At 32.4% G+C, this 18,811-nt stretch overlaps 1 protein-coding gene across 12 annotated transcripts in view; it reads right to left on the reverse strand.

The window, feature by feature from the left end:
• VPS54 (VPS54 subunit of GARP complex) overlaps nucleotides 1-18,811 on the reverse strand; it is a 78,003-nt gene that overhangs the window by 32,052 nt on the left and 27,140 nt on the right. For all 12 annotated transcript variants that reach the window (XR_003144841.3, XM_049115582.1, XM_049115580.1 and 9 more), the window contains 6 exons: nucleotides 16,086-16,164; nucleotides 15,066-15,100; nucleotides 12,967-13,098; nucleotides 9,935-10,320; nucleotides 2,821-2,947; nucleotides 1,704-1,811 (listed from right to left, as the gene is read on the reverse strand). Coding sequence is in view for 11 of the 12 variants with exons in the window: in XM_049115582.1 (XP_048971539.1) it covers nucleotides 1,704-1,811; nucleotides 2,821-2,947; nucleotides 9,935-10,320; nucleotides 12,967-13,098; nucleotides 15,066-15,100; nucleotides 16,086-16,164 (867 nt within the window). In the remaining variant the exon portion in view is untranslated. The remainder of the gene's footprint in view (nucleotides 1-1,703; nucleotides 1,812-2,820; nucleotides 2,948-9,934; nucleotides 10,321-12,966; nucleotides 13,099-15,065; nucleotides 15,101-16,085; nucleotides 16,165-18,811) is intronic.

Consider the following 18,811-nt stretch of genomic DNA (forward strand, 5'->3'; position numbering starts at 1 on the left):
ATCCTGGGAATTATGACATAGGAGTTTTTTTAAAAATTGTTTAGAAGTATAACCTACATACAGAAAAATTAGACAAATTATGTTCACAGCTCAATAATTTTTTACAAAGGAGTACACTTGTGTAATGAGAACTCATGAAATTGAACACTGCCAGTAAGCTCCTCTTGCTCCCCTCCTAGTCACTACTTCCTCCCAAAAGATAATATTACTTTGATTTCTAATACCATAGATTAATTCTATGTTTGAATTTTACAAAGGTGTAATCATACAATGTATATACCCCTTTATATCGATTTTCTTTGGCTACATTATGTATGTGATAATCATCCATGCTGCTTCATGTGATTTATTCATTCTCATTAGTACTCAATTGTATAAATATACCACAATTCTATTGATCTTTTCTGATGACAGAATTTGGGTTTTTCAAAAAAACAAAGGAATCTGGGCTTTTCGAGTTTTTTATTACCAATAGTAACACCATGCATAATATTTGGTGCTGTCTTTGGTGAACTTATGTATGCGTTTCTGTTAGGTAAATACCTAGAAGCAAAATTGCTGAGTCTTTTTTTTTTTTTTTTAAGATTTAATTTATTCATTCATGGGGTGGGGGCAGAGACACAGGCAGAGGGAGGAGCAGGCTCCATGCAAGGAGCCCTATGCGGGACTTGATCCCAGGTCTCCAGGATCACGCCCTGGATGTGAAGGCAAGCATTAAACTGCTGAGCCACCCAGGGATCCCAAGAATGGTTTAGTCTTAATATATGTGTATAGTTAGTGCTAGTAGCTACTGTCAACAATTTTTGAAAGTGGTTATAACAATTTTAAAATACAGTGTTTCAATGTTTGAAAGAGATATAAGATGGGGTGATTATAATTTCTTTTTTGCTTATTTTATTTACATTAAAAACTCAGAAACATTCAACCTAATGACAATGATCAGTTATGCCTAATAGATATATTTAAAATTGCTTTTTCATATTTAGAAAAACTGAAGTTTAATTAATGATATTCATCTGAGTAAAAAGGCAAAACAAAGATGAGGAAAGACTGAAAAAACACAGATTTTAGTTTACAATTATCATTTGAGATGAGGATAAGAGGAAATAAATGTTTACCTACTGCTGGTAGGGTGTATTTGGTAAAATCTTTTTAGAAAGCAATTCAGCTTTCTCAAATAATTTAAAAATACTTTCCACTCTGACCAATAATTCAATTTCTAGGAATTAGCTATAAGAAAACAGTCATAACTAAGGAAAAACAAACAAAACTTTATACCAAAGATGTGTGTCACAGTGTTCTATAACACCAAACTGAAAACAATTTAAATATTCAACATGGAGGAAGGCATAATATAATGATGGAGTTTTATACAACCATCAAAAATGATGTTTCTGAAGGCTGAAATGAAAAAATGCTTATGTTATGATTCTAATTGAAATATATATATACACAATTCAAAACCATATATACAGTATGATAGCAACAATGAAAAACATCAGTAACAATTTACACTTAGAAATATTCTTAAAGTGATAATCTTTTGGCTGGTAAGACTTTTTTCTTCTATACTTCCATATTTTAGTTTTTAAATGAGAAAATGTTACTATTATAACTGCCTATATTATCACTAGGATCATGTAAAAATAAACTTATTTAAAAGATTCTAGACCAAAATATATCAAATAAAAATGTATAATTACCTGTTTAATGATATTCTTTGCTGTAATAATCATTTCTTCACTATAGATTTCTAAAAAATTAAGTTTTCTTTGTTTTAAAAGTCCAAATACAAGAGATACAAGCCTTTCCTATTAAAATAAAAGTACAAAATTTCACAATTTAAATATGAAATAATCTCACTCAGAAGTAGAACTATTTTTAACATCATTGGTTTTATTATTTAATCTTCAGATCCCTATCCTGCAAATGGTATTTTCTAGAAGCCTAAAAACAAAACAAAACAAAACAAAACCCTGAAACCTTTCCATAGCAATCTTGTCATCAGATTATTGGAGTCACTGTTTTAATACAGGTCAATCTTAATTCACTGTAGTGGATCAAATGAAGCTGGTTTGGGGGCAAAACAATATAAGCACATTTTGGCCTAGTTTCATTAAGTAGCTAGAAAATATCCTTCTCAAACCCCGATGATGTATAAATACTCCATGAGCCCCGTACTTTTTAGTTAGTGGTCAAGAAGACTGAAATGATGACCTGGACTATTTGTGGGGGATTAACTACTAACAAATATAAACATCTCTTTAGTTAGGCTGCTATCAGGGCTTCTGGATTCTTTACTAGTTCTTGGCAGTAAGCAGCACTGAAAAGTTAGCAGATAAGAGAAGCATGGATTTGATGTATCTGCACATGCATATGTATAAAACATGATTATAAGGGGTTCAGTGACTATATATGACTGATAAGTTACTATATAATAATGATCACTTTTATAAAAGACATACACCAATACATGGATACATATGGATATGTTAGTTCATCCTATATCTAGATTTTAAACTTTGTTTGTAAGCTATATATGACCTCATTTTAAATCCAATTTCTAATTAAGCTATAAAATTACTTTATTCTCTAACTTCACAGGATAATGAACAATTATGGTGCTTGCTAAAGTCACACAGTTAGTAGAGGACTTCATAGAAGTCTGACTGAGCTTGAAATTTAAGATAATTTTGCTGACTATAATCTGAGAAGAATATGCTCTAAACTAAGACTGTTAGGAATTAATACTAAGCAACATCACTTTCATCCACAGTTCAAAACATATACCTCAAAAAAATAACAAAACAAAACACATACCTCTTCTAAAATTTGACAATCGTCTTCCAGTGGTCTGTTTAAGTCACTGTGAGAATAAGTAGAAAATTCTGCAATCATCATTTTATCTATCAGTTTTTCTAATTCACAAAGTTGTGATCCCAAATGCCTACAAAGGAAGAGGAAAACATAACATTTATTCATTAAAAACCCAATTCATTCATCAAGAAAACTAGTAGGCAAAACTTTTCTAGCTGACAGCATTTGTGCAATAATGTGATACTTGAGTAAAATGGAGTCTTTTAACTTAACAAAAAAAATAACTGTGATAGTTTCATCTCATCTCCCAAATTATTTTTTTCTTTACATGCTTAGCCTCCAAACACTTACATGTATTATAGGAAACATGATTCTAGAAATTTCATGACTGCTTTTTTGCTGCTTCTCACAGACAAACTATTCAGGTATTCTAAATCCTTTCCTAATTGACCATTTACTGAATAGCAATGTCAGCAGCTCCCCAGCCATTCACTTATTCCATAAATACAAGTGCCTACTATGGCCCTGCTGGGGTGGATTTAAATACCTGAAGGACTATAGGGACAGACTGACTCAATTCAATTTGTTATGAACAGTCTGAGTTACTGGGCAATTCCCCTCAGGTCATTACCCTGAAAAGTCATTAGGACACAAGACTGGAAATATAAAAATACTAAGCTACAGTCTATCCTTGGAACTTTTTCTCATAAAATATAAGGTTCCTTTTTAATCTAATATTTACAGATCCTACATAAGCTTGGAGTAAGAAGAACTCTAATCAGATGGTCAAAGTTGTGAGGGTGGTAAAGGCAAATACTACTAATGGGATTTGGAAGCTTTTCCGTAGAGAAAGCATGCAGTATCCAAAGGACAAGAATGATCCCATTTAAAAAAAAAAAAAAAAAAGCATGATCCCATTAAGTCCCTGTTCAGGGGGGCTCTTAGGATCACTATCTTCATATACTAAGGGATCTTTACCATACAGTCTAATAGCTTCATAAAAACAATGGGTAATACAGTCAGTCCAAAGTATTTAAAAAATTAAGTGAAATAGGCCAATGAGAAATTTGTTTATACATAATAAAAAATTTTTAAAGCTCTATTCTTTGGTGCATTTTCAAAACATGTATATTTAAATGTCTAAATTTAAAATTTGTCTTAATTATTGAATAGAAAACATTTAAAAACATATATACTCCAACCAGAGCCCATATTTTTAGAAATTAGCTTAAAACATGTGACCTAAAAATAAATAAATAAAACATGTGACCTTTAAATCCCTTGTTCTTTATGTAACAACATTTGGTAAGAAATGATAAATTTGAAAACATCTGATGCGAAATAATGTATAAATTTGCAATATGAAAATTTTACAATATGAAATTATATTTCTTACAGCTAATTAGAAGACTAAGAAGATTCTCATAAATGGCACCAACATTTCACAATAATCTAATTTTGAACATATTCACTAGTACAAACTTGTATTGGCAGTGTCTAGCAAAAGTATACAGGTAATTAACCTTTGACCTAGGAATTTCACTTCTCACTATCTGTCTCAAAGATACACTCATAAAAATACAAAAGAACATACATTCATTGCAGCACTGTTTGAAACTACAAAGGAATAGAAACCACCCAAATGTTGACCTATGGGGGTTAGTTGACTGTATCATAATAGACACTAATGTACTGTTAAAAGAATTGAGGACTACCAATTAACATATATTGCTACAGAGCAGTTTCTCAACTTTTTTTTTTCATTGTTGCCGCAAGAATCCTTTTTAGACATTTTTATTCCTAATCACCCCGCACGTACACTTAATATCACAGATATACTGTATATCTGTTTATGTACCTTGGCCCTTTGGAGGGCCACAAGCCATTATTAATATCCAATTTTTTTTCACACTTAAAAGAACCAATTCTTGCTCCCTTAGGATGATATCCCCTCATTGAGAAGGCACACTGTAAAGTGATCTCCAGGGTATACTGTAAAGTGACAATAGCAAGGTAATGCAAAGTAATACAGTATACTAATGCTTATCTAAGATGAGGGACAGATAGAGAGATGGCTGGATGGATGATGGATAAATATAAGTTAAAACTTCTAAAAATGGTGACTTATAGGGTAGGTAGGAAGGAAGGAACCAGAGAGAAGTTAAGTTTCTTTGAACATCCTTTGTTTCAGAGATCTGACTTTGGAACCATGTAACTACTCATAGACATGTTATAGCACAACATTGCATTTAAAAATTTCAACCCTGAGGGTGCCTGGGTGGCTCAGTCCATTAAGCATCTGCCTTTGCCTCAGGTCATGATCCCAGGGTCCTGGGATGGAGCCCCACATTGGTCTCCCTGCTCAGCAGAGTCTGCTTCTCTCTCTGACCCTCCCCTCACTCATGGTAGTGCTCTATCTTAAATAAATAAAATCTTTTAAAAAAATTAATTTAATTGCACATCAAGTTAGCAGCAAATGTATACAAAGAGGAATTATTTCAAGTGACTTTAAAATATAGAAATGTATCTATTTATATATACAGTATATCTTAAGTGAACTTAAGGAGGCTCCTACAAAAGACATAACAATCTGAACGTTGACAAAAACAAAAACAGCAAAAAACCTAAATACTTCAAGTATATGTAAATTCACATGTTTATAAAAATATATTTTAAAAAAATCATCAGTTACCTTTGGAAGATGCTAGATTTTCAATTCATCATTTTTAAAACTGCTAAGTAAGAAAAAGGCATGTAGAATTTATCCTGCCTCTCCTTGTAAGAATTGTCCTTCAGTGTTACCAAATTGCTATGGAGAAATACCACTTTACAGAAATATTCCAATTAATAAATGAATAAGGAAGTATAGAACTAGAATATTATTATTTGTAACCCATAATGAGATGATAAACCTAAGCAGTGATCATCAAATGGCTGCTAATATCATAAAAGGAGAGACAACCAAATAATATGCCTTTTTTTTTTTTTTTTGGATTTGGAATCTGATCTTTTACTTAAATATAAATGCCTTACTGAAATGTTACAATGATATCTCTTTTTTTTTTTGCCGAGATAAAATAAGTGTTTGCATTTTATTAGTTTCAAGGGTAGAATTTAGTGATTCATCAGTTGCATACAATGCACTGTGCTTATTACATCAAGTGCCCTCTTTAATGCCCATCACCAATTATCCCTTTCCCCCATCTGCCTTCCCCAGAAATATGTCTCTTGGCTAAAATTAAAATACACACCACTACCTATTAGGTGTTCCTGCTAAAAAGTAAACCTTCACTCTAATCAAGCATTTTAAGTCTAACTACCAATTTACAGAAAATATAAGCAAAGGATTAAAAAAAAAACACCAATGACTGTAAGACATAATAGAATGTTGTAAAATTTCATTAGAGCATATAAACAAAATGTTCTGGGAGTTCAGAATTCACAAAAACAGTTTATACAGAAAATAATATCATGGTCAAAAAATATAGAAAGAATGAGAAAAAAGAAAACATGCATAAGCATTTTTTTTAATGCCACTATTCTATGCTATTAGCTTCATATTATACAGAAGAATCATTCACAAATAAGGACATTCACATTCCTCTTAGAGATTACCAATTGTAGCAAATAGACTACAGGAAGATTTGGGAATCAAAGTTCCCTTTAAAAACATTAGAAAGAACATTGGAGCTAAAAGCAAAACTTGGACAAAGAGCTCTCAAATGGAAACACTGTTACCAAATTAATCCCAAAGAGTCCCTCCATTGCTACTAACAAAAAGATTTTTTTTTTTTAAGATTTTGTTTATTTATTCATGAGACTCACAGAGAGAGAGGCAGAGACAGGCAGAGGGAGAAGCAGGCTCCATGCAGGGAGCCCGATGTGGGATCCGATCCCGGGACCCCAGGATCACGCCCTGGGCTGCAGGTGGTGCTAAACCATTGAGCCACCTGGGCTGCCCGACAAAAAGATTTCCTATTTTAATACCCTATGCTTTTCTAAGATTTGCCTCCACAAAAATGACTAAAATTTGGTTTCCAGTATAAAAGAAAAAGAAAAATGTGTGAAATTCAAGCACAATGTCTTTTAACTCCTCCTGGGAAGGCATAATCATTTTAATAAACTAAGAACACAGTTTACGTCACTAATGCTTTTAAGTAGACAAGAGACAGAAAATACACATTATCTTAATTGATCAAAAATATAAAGGGTTCGAAACTAATTCTTACGCTTCCAAATAAAACTATGGGCCTTAAAAATATTTGTGAAGCTACAAAATAAGAAACTAATGTTAATACTTAATAGTGTTAAAGTCAAGAAAGTAAATCATCAACATAAGATTTGACAGTAATTAAAACAAAACTGGGTTATTTCAACTGTAAGTAAGTATTCTTGACTAGAAAAACATTTTCTTTTAGAATACTTTCATCTTTGGAAATTATTTACATATGAAGATGTTTATCAAAGTCAGAGACTCAACATAAGTTCTGATACCAAACTTTTATATAGTTATAACCAACTGGAACTGACATTTGATAAGCAGCTTTACGGAACTGTTTCATGTGAAGAATAAGCACTCTTTATACACATGTGTAGGTTCTAAAAAAATAATAATATAGAAAGATACTTGAGTAAAATGTAGACAGTGAAAATATTTGAAAGTCTTTTTAAAAATCATATATACTTTATGAAAACTTTGTCCCTTAAGGTACAAACAAAAAAAGTAAGATTGAAAGTAAAGGCAAACTCTTCCTTGGGCTCAAAATAAATAAGTCATAATGTACTGGCAATAATAATCAACAAGGTTCTTAAATATTTTCCAGACAGCTTTGGATAACTATACTTTTCATCAGTATTATTGGACATAAACTGAAGAGTCAAGGAACATTAAGTAGAATGAAATATGATCTTGGGGATAAAAATTATAAGAGTTTAGAATTTGTTTTTAGCAGGCAGGCAGCATTCAATATTTGATTTATTTCTCAGTGTTGTCCTATTCAGAGGATAAAAGTACTCTATAGAATCAGCTTCAAATATTTATCAACATTCATGGTATTATACAGTGAAAGATACAACATCTGTCATTACAGAAGTCAATTTTTCTAAAGTAGTGATAAAATTAGTGCTATTTACTTTAAAAATATATTCCAGGGTGCCTGGGTGGCTCAGTCAGTTAAGCACTGGACTCTTTGTTTCAGTTTATGTCATCATCTAATAAGGGTCATCAGACTGAGCCCCACGTAGGGCCCTGCATTCAGCGCAGAGTCTATTTGTCCTTCTCCCTCCCGTCTCTCCCCTTGCTCTGTCTCTAATAAGTAAATAAAATCTTAAAAAATAAAAATAGGGACACCAGGGTGGCTCAACTGGCTAAGAGTCTGCCTTCAGCTCAGGTCATGATTACAGGTCCTGAGATTGAACCCAGCATAGGGATCCCTGCTTAGTGGGGAGTCCACTTCTCCCTCTCCCTCTGCTCCTTTCCCCCCTCCACCCCACTTGTGCTCTCAAATAAATGAATAAAATATTTTTAAAAAATAAAAATAAAAATATATTCTATTCAGACATTCAGAAACAGAAACATTTAAAATTTCAGAGTGAAAGGGAAACTAAAAATCATTTTGTCCATGCTAGGAAATCCAAAGTAGGCTTCAAAGAACTATGATCCACCCAAAAATGATTGTAAAATTTTAGGTACCAGTATGTCTTTATGGAAAGAAGATCTAATTAGCAGTGTTCAATAGATTCTCAAAGAGGTTTGTGACTCAGATATTTTCTTTAGACATTCAAGTCTAGATTAGGTTCCTTCCCTAAGGTTAGAGCTCCGTGACAATCCGTACATTCATCATCATACAGTATTGCACAGCATGATGACTACCCAGTAATTTCTGTCTCCTTTATTCTGCCAAATAAATTGTAGAAACAGAGCAGAGAGCATCTCTGCTTTGTTCATGGCAATATTCTCAGTAATCTGCTTGGTGTCTCACATGTAAAGGTGATCAATAACCATGTCTTGAAGGAATGAATCAATAATTTATGTCATTAAATTTGGGCCACCTTTCAAAAAATGTGTTCTAAGTAAATATTCCAATACCTATCCCTAGTCAATAAGAACTTATAATTCAGTTACATTTCTCCTGAAGCTAACTTTTCCAGAATATATTAAATATATATTAAGTTACAGAATACATCTTCCATACAAACTTTTTAATAGTCACTTAATAGAGTAAGGTTTGGATAGATTTCCCAGCAAACAGGGGCTTCTACAAGTACATTGCAAGCCTGCTTAACTGAAACTCTGATGGTCTATACCTGGTTTATCCATAAATTAAATATTTTGACATGATCTCACATAAAATAGTTAAAACCCTAATGTTAAAAACATTTTCAAAATAAGAACTTGGGAAAAACTGGGTCTTTTCCATTACCTTATAGAATTTTTTGCAATGTGATAAACAGACTGCAAATCAGAAATGAATTTTAATAATTACCACATAATTATATATAAATGTAATAATTGCATTATTAAATAAATATTAAACTTAAAATCTATTCAAGAATTTTTTAAATGAACTTAATTTTATTTTTTTTAAAGATTTTATTTATTCATAAGAGACACAGAGAGAGAGAGGCAGAGACATAGGCAGAGGGAAAGCAGATTCCTTGTGGAGAGCCGATGAGGAACTCAATTCCAGGACCCCAGGATCACGCCCTGAGCCAAAGGCAAACGCTCAACCACTGAACCACCCAGGTGCCCAAAATGAACTTAATTTTAGATATACTGGTATTCCTTCCTGCACCTTGATCTACTAACTTGACACAAAACTATTTCAACATTTTCAAAATGTTATTTTCAAAGTTGTGACCGGCCTTTCATAGGTACCATCTACCAGAAAATTTAATTTTGTTTCTCCATCCAAATGTTTATGTAAATATTGTTCATTACAGTTTTTGTTGTGCTATGACTAAAATATCACAATGATAACATTACTAAACAGATCAATCTAGAAGAAAAAATATTCATGTAACTTTCATCCATACATACTTCCTCAGCTAACATTACACACTAAAATTTATCCTTTACAAACTTCTAACATTATTTCTAAAAACTTAAAGGACATACCGGAAGCTGTGAATGCCCTGAAGTTCCTGCTGTAGAACCTCTTGTGTTGTTGCTATTAAGTCCAATGCTCCAACAAATTCAGAAGTGGATAACAACACCTGTACTGTAGGCTGAGTCTGGTGTACAGTGGCCATTAACTTGAGTTTATTGTACACTTTCACACAATTGTTTCTGGTAAGTGCCAGTCTTAAAATGTGTAGTGATCCTTCACACATTACTTTATCAATCTGTGCAATCTTATCTCGAAGCATCTTTACAGCCTGGGAAGTTTTCTTGAGGTAGTCCTGCAATTCGTGTTGAGAGGTCATTGCATGAAAAAATGCTTCGGAACGTAGAGAGATCTGGTGAGCAATGTTTACTTCCACAATATCCAGATAATGGCTCAGCTTAAGAAGGAAGAAAAAAAAAATATCATATGGAGTATTCTAAGATTATCTTCTTTGGCTATCCAAATACTTCCTGAAAATGATATAAGATTCCTACATGTATTTTAAATGCCATTATATGAACTACTGGATTATAAGGTTCTTGACATCAGGCATAATAAAATGGAAAGGAGATGAAAGATAACATGACATAGCATTCATCTTAGCTTCAGTTTTTGAGTCAGACAGACCTGGGTTCAAATTTTAGTTTTGCCACTTACTAACCAGATGACTTTATTCGAATTACTTAGTATGTCTTGGCCTCAGTTTCCTCATCTATAAAATAAGAATACTTATACCTGTATTCTAAGACTGTTAAAACTAGAAAATTACATATATAAAATACCAGTGCCTGGTACATAGAAGGAGGTCAATAAATGGTTAACTATAATAAACTTTTAGTCAGATGCACACTGTGTGATGGTGTAGTGGTTAAGATCATTCTATCTCAGACTTCTAAAATAGATCATCATCTTAGATGACTGTGGGGTACTTTTTCTTTCTTGAAAGTAGTTGGTTTGGAGGGCAGTAATAGCAGGAGCAGAGAAAGAAGGTAAATCTGCTTCTTGCACTCTTTTGTCTCATATTTATTAATCTTTGGGTTGCTAAAAAGCAATATGGGGACAAAGCTACTTGAGTACATTACAAGCTAAAGTGGACTCAATTTTCAGAATAGGAAATGGAGAATGAGTAACTCCTTCAGGATACTGCTACTCAGGACGCAGTTTATACAACTGCTGCCAGTTTGTGAACTGTTTAACCGGTTCATGATAAAAGGAATTTGCTGGAAAGTAAATCAACTACATCAAGCCCAATAGTGATTTTTCATAGAAAGACTTTGTTTTTCCATAGAAAGACTTTAAAAAAAAAAAAAAAAGATTTTATTTATTTATTCATGATAGACATAGAGAGAGAGAGAGGTAGAGACACAGGCAGAGGGAGAAGCAGGCTCCATGCCGGGAGCTCGACGCGGGACTCGATCCCAGGACTACCAAGATCGTGCCCTGGGCCAAAGGCAGGCGCCAAACCACTGAGCCACCCAGGGATCCCCCGAAAGACTTTCTTAATAAAGGAAGCAGTGCAATGATTTACATTCTAGTGCAAACTCCTTAATTCATCACAGACCAGGACTTTGGGTAGCACTTCAATAGAATACAAATTATCTAATCCTCTTTGTATCATTCCCTCTCTTTAAACCTAGTAAGATAAAAACAGCTACTTATCAATCATAAAGTGAATCTGAAAGTGTTCTCTTGGAATCCTTTCTTCCATTCCTTTTCTAAGAAGAGAGTAGAACGAAAAGGACCCAGGATAGAAATATAACAAATCTGATACTGTAACTTACCAAAATATAAAATTCCATTACTTTAAACATTTAGCATGAGACAACTGTTTAATTTGAATTTCAAAGATTTCTGCAAGTTATCAATATTCCATTGATCTATTCCTTTCAATGGCATATTTTCATAATTCATTTTCTATTAAAGTTCTATAAAGGGAACAACTTTTAGTCTTCCTAAAAGAATTTAGCAAGTATTAGTATGTAGGATGAGATTTTTATTGGCTTTTGTTGTTTTTCTCTCTTAAGGTATTACTTTAACAGGGAACATATTGGAATGTGAAAAAGCAATGTGGGAGTGAGCCTGTGCCCATAAACCCATAATTTTCATCAGATTTATGAATCTGTTCTTACTCAAGGAAAATCCTTATAGGTAAAAATGCTGCCAGAGGAAAAATGACTTCACTTTTATTTTCAACTGTGAAAAAAGGAGTACTCAGGATCCTTTCCCTACATTTCTTCTCCTCAAACTAATTTTTTCTTTAGTTACTAGACCACATTTATTGAATAATCTTCCGAAGACAAGTTTTCAGACTGCCAAGAGAGGTCACTAGCCTGAAACAAAATGCTTTCTTCTTAGTTTAAGAACCAGTTTTAAAACAGCTCTAAACTGCTGAGAAAGAACAGGAATCAAAAGATCTTTACTTCCTATTCAAGTTTTAAAAGATTCTTGATAGGAGTTAAGCTAGGTTTAAAACTGTACATTTTAAGTGATTTTCAAGATGTTGACTTCTCACAGAATATTGTAAAATTAAAAAAAAAACTTCTGACTAATAACATACAAAATATTAGGCTTTGCAAATCTAAAAATATACTATTGTATTTTTAATACAATACTGTATTTTGTAACTATCATATTTTTTCTTCAAAATAATCATTCTTACAATGTGGGGAAAGGAAAAATGGTACCTCAGCAAAAGTTGACTTTGTATACTTCAAGTCATAAAGAATACAAAATTAGCCAATATATTATTTGGGATAAATGTAAGCAATTAAATGTTATCTAATATATCTTTTAAGCTGAAATTCTATCAACTATTTCACATAAGAAGCACTGCAACAATTATCTTTTCCTTTTTCACCAGCACAACTTGTTTTCCATTGAATCAAAATGCTTTCACTTTATCAGTTAAGATATGAAGGCAATAATAGTAACAATGAAATTAAAAGCAATAGCCCTTACTAAATAACTAAATCAGAACTCACATAAAAGGTACTACTTAACTAAAATAAAGTTTTCTACATGGAAAAAGTATAAAAGAAATTACCTTTTCTTGTAGCAACTTTGAGGAAGCTGCATCACGATTTCCTTTTCCACCAGCAGTATTAAAATGAGACCATGGTAAAACTGAATTAAAAGTTAAGGAATCGTCCAAGGCAAAATCTGGTTTCATAAAAATCTATTAAAAAATGTATTTTCCTCAATTAGATAAACATTTTTTATATCCATTAACTCTTCAAACATCATAAGACCATTAAATAATGATTAACTTGGATCTGAAGCATAAATAGCAAAAGCAAGTGATGATAGGTTGATTTACACAAACAAAAATCTGTATAAAAAAAAGTATAGCGTTTCACCACACTAAAAATACTCATGAAGAGATAGAAAAATGTTTTTTGTCTTTACCAATGGAGGTGATCATTCCATCACTATGTAACCAAATTCACTAATGCAGTCCAACTAGGCACACACCCAAGGGAGATATCCTACTTATCCCAAAATTTGTTATTATTTCCCACTGAGAGTTTTTTTTTAAATGTCAAATCTCAAACTCTATTTATATTTCTATTTTTTCCTGCTTAAAATGCTTTCAAAATTAGTTTTATAGATAGACATATATTAAATTTTAAAACCAAAACAAATTCAACTTTATGAAAAGGTCAATTGTTTTTCCTTTACATACTATAACTATTTAGGCACTAAGTCCTACCCATTATACTTTCTAAATAATACTTGAATCCTCTCTCTCCTCTATGTCTAGAGTATTTCATCAATGCAGCCCTTCATTATCTCTGGATTACAGTAAATAGCTATCTACTGATGTCCTCCTTCAATCTATCCCCTATACTAGTGTCAGATATACTTTTAAAATGCAAGTATAACTGAATTAACTTCTGTTTAAATCTCTCAATGGATTCCTATGACCTAAGGACCAAACTCTTCAGAATGGCATCAAAGGCCCTTCATTTTTTTTTAACTTTCTCACCAATTTGTATTTTGCCACTTCCACTATTACAAGTTACATTCTAGCAATACTCAACTTCCATACCCTCTTATGCTTAATTATCTTTGTATATACTTTCAGCCTAGAATATCTTTCCTGACTATTTTCCTAGAAAATACAACCCAATCAAAAGGGCAAACATTATCTCTGTATGTTTACCCCATTTCTGAACACATCAACCACCCCATCTCTGAACACAAGTACATATGCCACATATATTTATATATCTCATATTTCACAAAAATTATTTATTGACTATATGTATCACTCCCTGGAGACTGGATTTATAGCTAATTAATCTTTGTATCTCCAGTACCTAGCATAAGGCCTAAACATGGTTTGACTTACTTAATTTCTATGCTATATTTTATTATATGTACTGATCCATTTTACCTATGGAAATTCAGCAAGATGGCCAATTATCTTCAGTTGGGAAGAAATGTATTCATGTAAATTTGCCATTTAAGTAAGGTGAAAGATTAGATATGGGGAGTTGAGGGAAAGTCTTCCAGGCTAAAGGAAAAGTACAAGTAAAGAAGAGACCCAGCAAAATAGTTTAACTGAAGTAAAAAAATGTATAAAGATCAATAAGCAAAAGTTGAGTTTGACTATGATGGAAATCAATAATCAAAGGCCTTAAATGACACTTTGAATTTTATTTTGTAGGAATCAAAGTACTTAAAAAATGTCTACCCTCTCCTTTTTGTTTCTGTTGTCTGGGTCTTCTCACCTTAAAGAGTAGTTATCACAGACCTCTTTGAGAATCTGATTAATGCCATGAATCTGATTAATTAACTCTATGGGGGGAGGGGCGGGGGCAAAGAGAAAACACCTATGACACATCTCTATAAAATTTTTCATACAAAGGAAATATCTCTTAATAATTTGAAGGGGTAGTAACATCAACAAAATTCTTTTTCAGAATGGAGACTTAAACATATTTGTAGATTTAGGTAATAAAGAAATTGATGACGGTAAAAGAAAGAAGAAAAGTGATGCACAAAGTGCCAGAACAGGCAAAGTGGTTAGTGTCAGAAGGTCAAATGAAAGCTTCTTATAAGGAAAAATTAAAGATATATAAGATTATTAAAAAATTAAAGATATTAAAAGCAGTATTCTCATTTATTAAGCTCTGTTACCTTAGGTACTTGCTCCAGATCTGTCCTGGATTTATCTATGAAAAAAAAAAGAGAGAGAAAATATTATTCTTTAAACTTGTTTTCATTTTATTCCATAAAATATATTTTGACCAGATTCTGTACTATGTCACAATTATGTAATCACTTAAATCCCTCAACAAACGTCAAGCCTAATATTAAAGCACTGAAAAAATTCCTATGTTTCAAGTAATTTTAATCAATTGTATGGTAGCAAGGAAACAAAATACATTTCAAGTCTTTTTTAAATGGACACAGAAAGCTTGATGCTATCTTAAGTTTGGTGAAATTAAGTTTGGCATATGGTTTTTAAAAATGAATTACAAAAAAAAATAAAATAAAATAAAATAAAAATGAATTCTAATTTTAATTAGAATATAGGAATATTCTAATAAAGGAATACAGCTTTTACTGTTCAAAATACTCCCAAAATACTCAAAATACCCACCCAGTATGATCAAAGATTTTGATACCATATTAGGATATTAGCACCCTATTAATTTTCTTCTTAGACATCTTAGTTTGTATCATCTACAAAACTGCAAATGAACCTACTTTACCTTTATTTCACCAACTCAATCTCAGAGGAAGTACCCTCCTTTCAAAAACTAACCTTCCTGGGTTGGACTCCAGGCCCTCCTGCCTCTTCTGTGAGCTCACTTCATCAATCACCCTGCCTCTTTCTGTATCTTCAATCTCTTCCCTTCTAATAACTCTTTCTCTTTGCATATATTCATGCTCAGTTCTCTCCCATTAAAACAAATAGGAAGGAACGAAGGGAGGGAGGGAGGGAAGGATTGATCAATTAAACCCAGCGGCCTGGACTAGGCGGATGCAAGGGAGGCCCTCCAGTACAAATCTTAAGGAAGCATTCACTATCGGTTATGCAAATGCCTCTCCTGCATCGAAGTTCCCAAATTAAGATTTTGTTTGATATTTATGCTATGCTACAAATATCACATATTTATCCACATATTATCTACAAATAGCATATATTCATACCATGAGTATGTAAGAGAGTCCTGTCAAAGGTATCTTTAGGAGGACAAATATTCTTGCATCTCTCATGAATCTTCTCTCTCTATAAAAAAAAATAACAAAATCAATGCTATGTAGCAATATGAATATTCAAAGCATCAAAATGTTTCATAAAAGAATATGCCAAATTAGTTCTACATTTTTAATGTGAAATCACTAGCCTCCTGAAATTAAACACAAATAACAAGTATGTTTAATAAACCAATATGAACTCTATGAATACGTACATGCTTATACTCATCCCATTTTATATAATTATAATAAAATCTCTATAAATTTGGAATGAAGTGGGAATGCAAATGAAAAATCCTTATTTATATAACAGAAATCAATTGAAAATAATTTTTTAAAACAAGAAAATGTGAAAATCTATATAAGACAGAAAGGCTATTGGTTGATACTTTCTGAGAGAGAGAGAGAGGAGAGAAAAAGAAAGAAACCCTACTCTAATTTCAGATTAGATGATCACTAACAATTCTATCTTTTCAGGGATACCATAAATAGGACACATGGGAAAGTGGGGCATGGAAAGGAAAAAATACTGAGCTAGCAGTGTTCCGAGTTCTGAAGGCAATTGTGGCAGAACCTACAGGACTGTCTTCCAACGTGGCTGTACCATTTTGCAGTCATTGTGGGTCAATTACCCACGATGAATATAAGTTCCTATCAGTCCATTTTCTTGCCAGCATTTGGTCACTGTTTTGAATTTTTGCAATTCTGATAGAATGCTATAGCAGTATCTCATTGTTGTTTTAATTTGCAATTCCCTAATGACATACAATGTTAAACTTTTCATACGCTCATTTGCCATCTTTATGTCTTCTTTCATGAGATGCCTGTTCAGATCTTTTGCACATTTTTATTATGACAAAATACACACAATATAAAACTTACCACTTAAAACTATTAGTGATGTTGACTACTTTTCCACATGCTTATTGGTCATCTGTACATCTTCTTTGGAAAAATGTTCATTCAAGTTCTTTTCCCATTTTTTTAGTTGAGTTATTTCTTATTGTTGATTAAAAGTCAACAAACTCTTAAAAGGAGTTATTTGTATATTTTTGGATACCTATCCTTTATCATACATGTGTTTTGCAAATATTTTCTCCCAGTGTCTAGCCTATATACATTCTTTTACGGTGTCTTTCAAAGAGTGGAAGGTTTTAATTTTAACAAAGTCTAACTTGTCAATTTTGTGTTTCATGGATTGTGCTTTTGATGCCACTATCTAAAAAATAATCACCAAATTCAAAGTTATGTATTTTCTCCTATGTGAGCTTCTAGTTTTACAGTTTTACATTTAGATCTACAATCTATTTTCTGCTTATTTCTGTGAAAGGTGTGGGTAATCTATGTCTAGATTTTTTTTTCTTTTTTCCCTGCAGGTGGATATCTAGTTGTTCCAGTACCATTTACTCAAAAGACTACTGAATGACCTTTGAACCGGTGTCAAAAATCAGTTGACTGTATTTGTGTGGGTCTATTTTTTAGCTCTCTACTCTGTTTATCTACAAAACAAGCTGCTAGAATTTTAACTGGGATGCATTGAATCTATAGCTATAGAGCAAGCTGGGAACAAACATGTTGACAATATTGAGTCTTCATATCTATATACATGGACTCTCTCTCCATTTATTTAGATCTTCATTGATTCCTTTCATCAGTTTTGTAGTTATCCTCATATAGGTCTTGCAAATATTTTGTTAAGATTTATACCAAAGTATTTCATTTTCTTTGGTGCTAATATAAATGGCACTGTGTTAATTTCAAATTCTAACTGGACATCACTAGCACACAATAAAGTAATTCACTTTTGTAATATAAACCTTGTATCCTGCAATCTTGTTATAACTGCTTATTAGTTCCAGACGTTTCTTTTCTGATTCTTTGGGATTTTCTACATAGACAATCATGGTATCTGTGAACAGACAATTTTATTTCCTCCTTCCCACTGTATATATCTTTCATTTCCTTTTCTTATCTCATTGCATAGTTAGAATCTCCAGAGTGATGTTCAAAAACAGCAGTGAGAAGGAACATCCTTACTTTGTTCCTGATCTTGGTGGGAAAGCATCTAGTTTCTCACAATTAGTTGTAGGGTTTTTACAGATGTTCTTTATCAAGTTGAAGCTTCCCTATATTCCTAGTTTGCTAAGAGTTTTTATCATGAATGGGTACTGAGTTTTTTCAATGTTTTCTCCACATCTATTGATATGAACGTATGATTTTTCTTCTTTAGCCTATTAATGTATGGATTACACAAAATGCTTTTTGAATATTGGATCAGCCTTGCATATCTGGAATAAATCTCACTTAGTTATGGTATAAAATTCATTTCACACATTATTGGGTTTGATTTTCCAATATTTCGTTAAGGATTTCTGCATCCATGTTCATAAGGTATAGTAGTCTATAGTCTTTTTTTTAATAATATCTTTGTCTAATGTCAATGTTAGGTTAATGCTGCCTAAGAATAAGTTAGAAAGTATCCCCTTTGCTTCTACTTTCTGGAACAGGTAATAAAGAACTGGTATAACTTCTTGCTTAAATGGTTGGTATAATTCAACAGTGAACCCATCTGGCCCTGGTGTTATCTATTTTGAAAGGTTATTGTTGATTATTATTATTGATTCAATTTCTTTAGTAAGTATAGTCTTATTCGGAGTGTCTATTTCTCACGTGTAAGT

Source organism: Canis lupus, chromosome 10, assembly GCF_003254725.2.
Source record: "Canis lupus dingo isolate Sandy chromosome 10, ASM325472v2, whole genome shotgun sequence".
Lineage (NCBI taxonomy): Eukaryota > Metazoa > Chordata > Mammalia > Carnivora > Canidae > Canis > Canis lupus.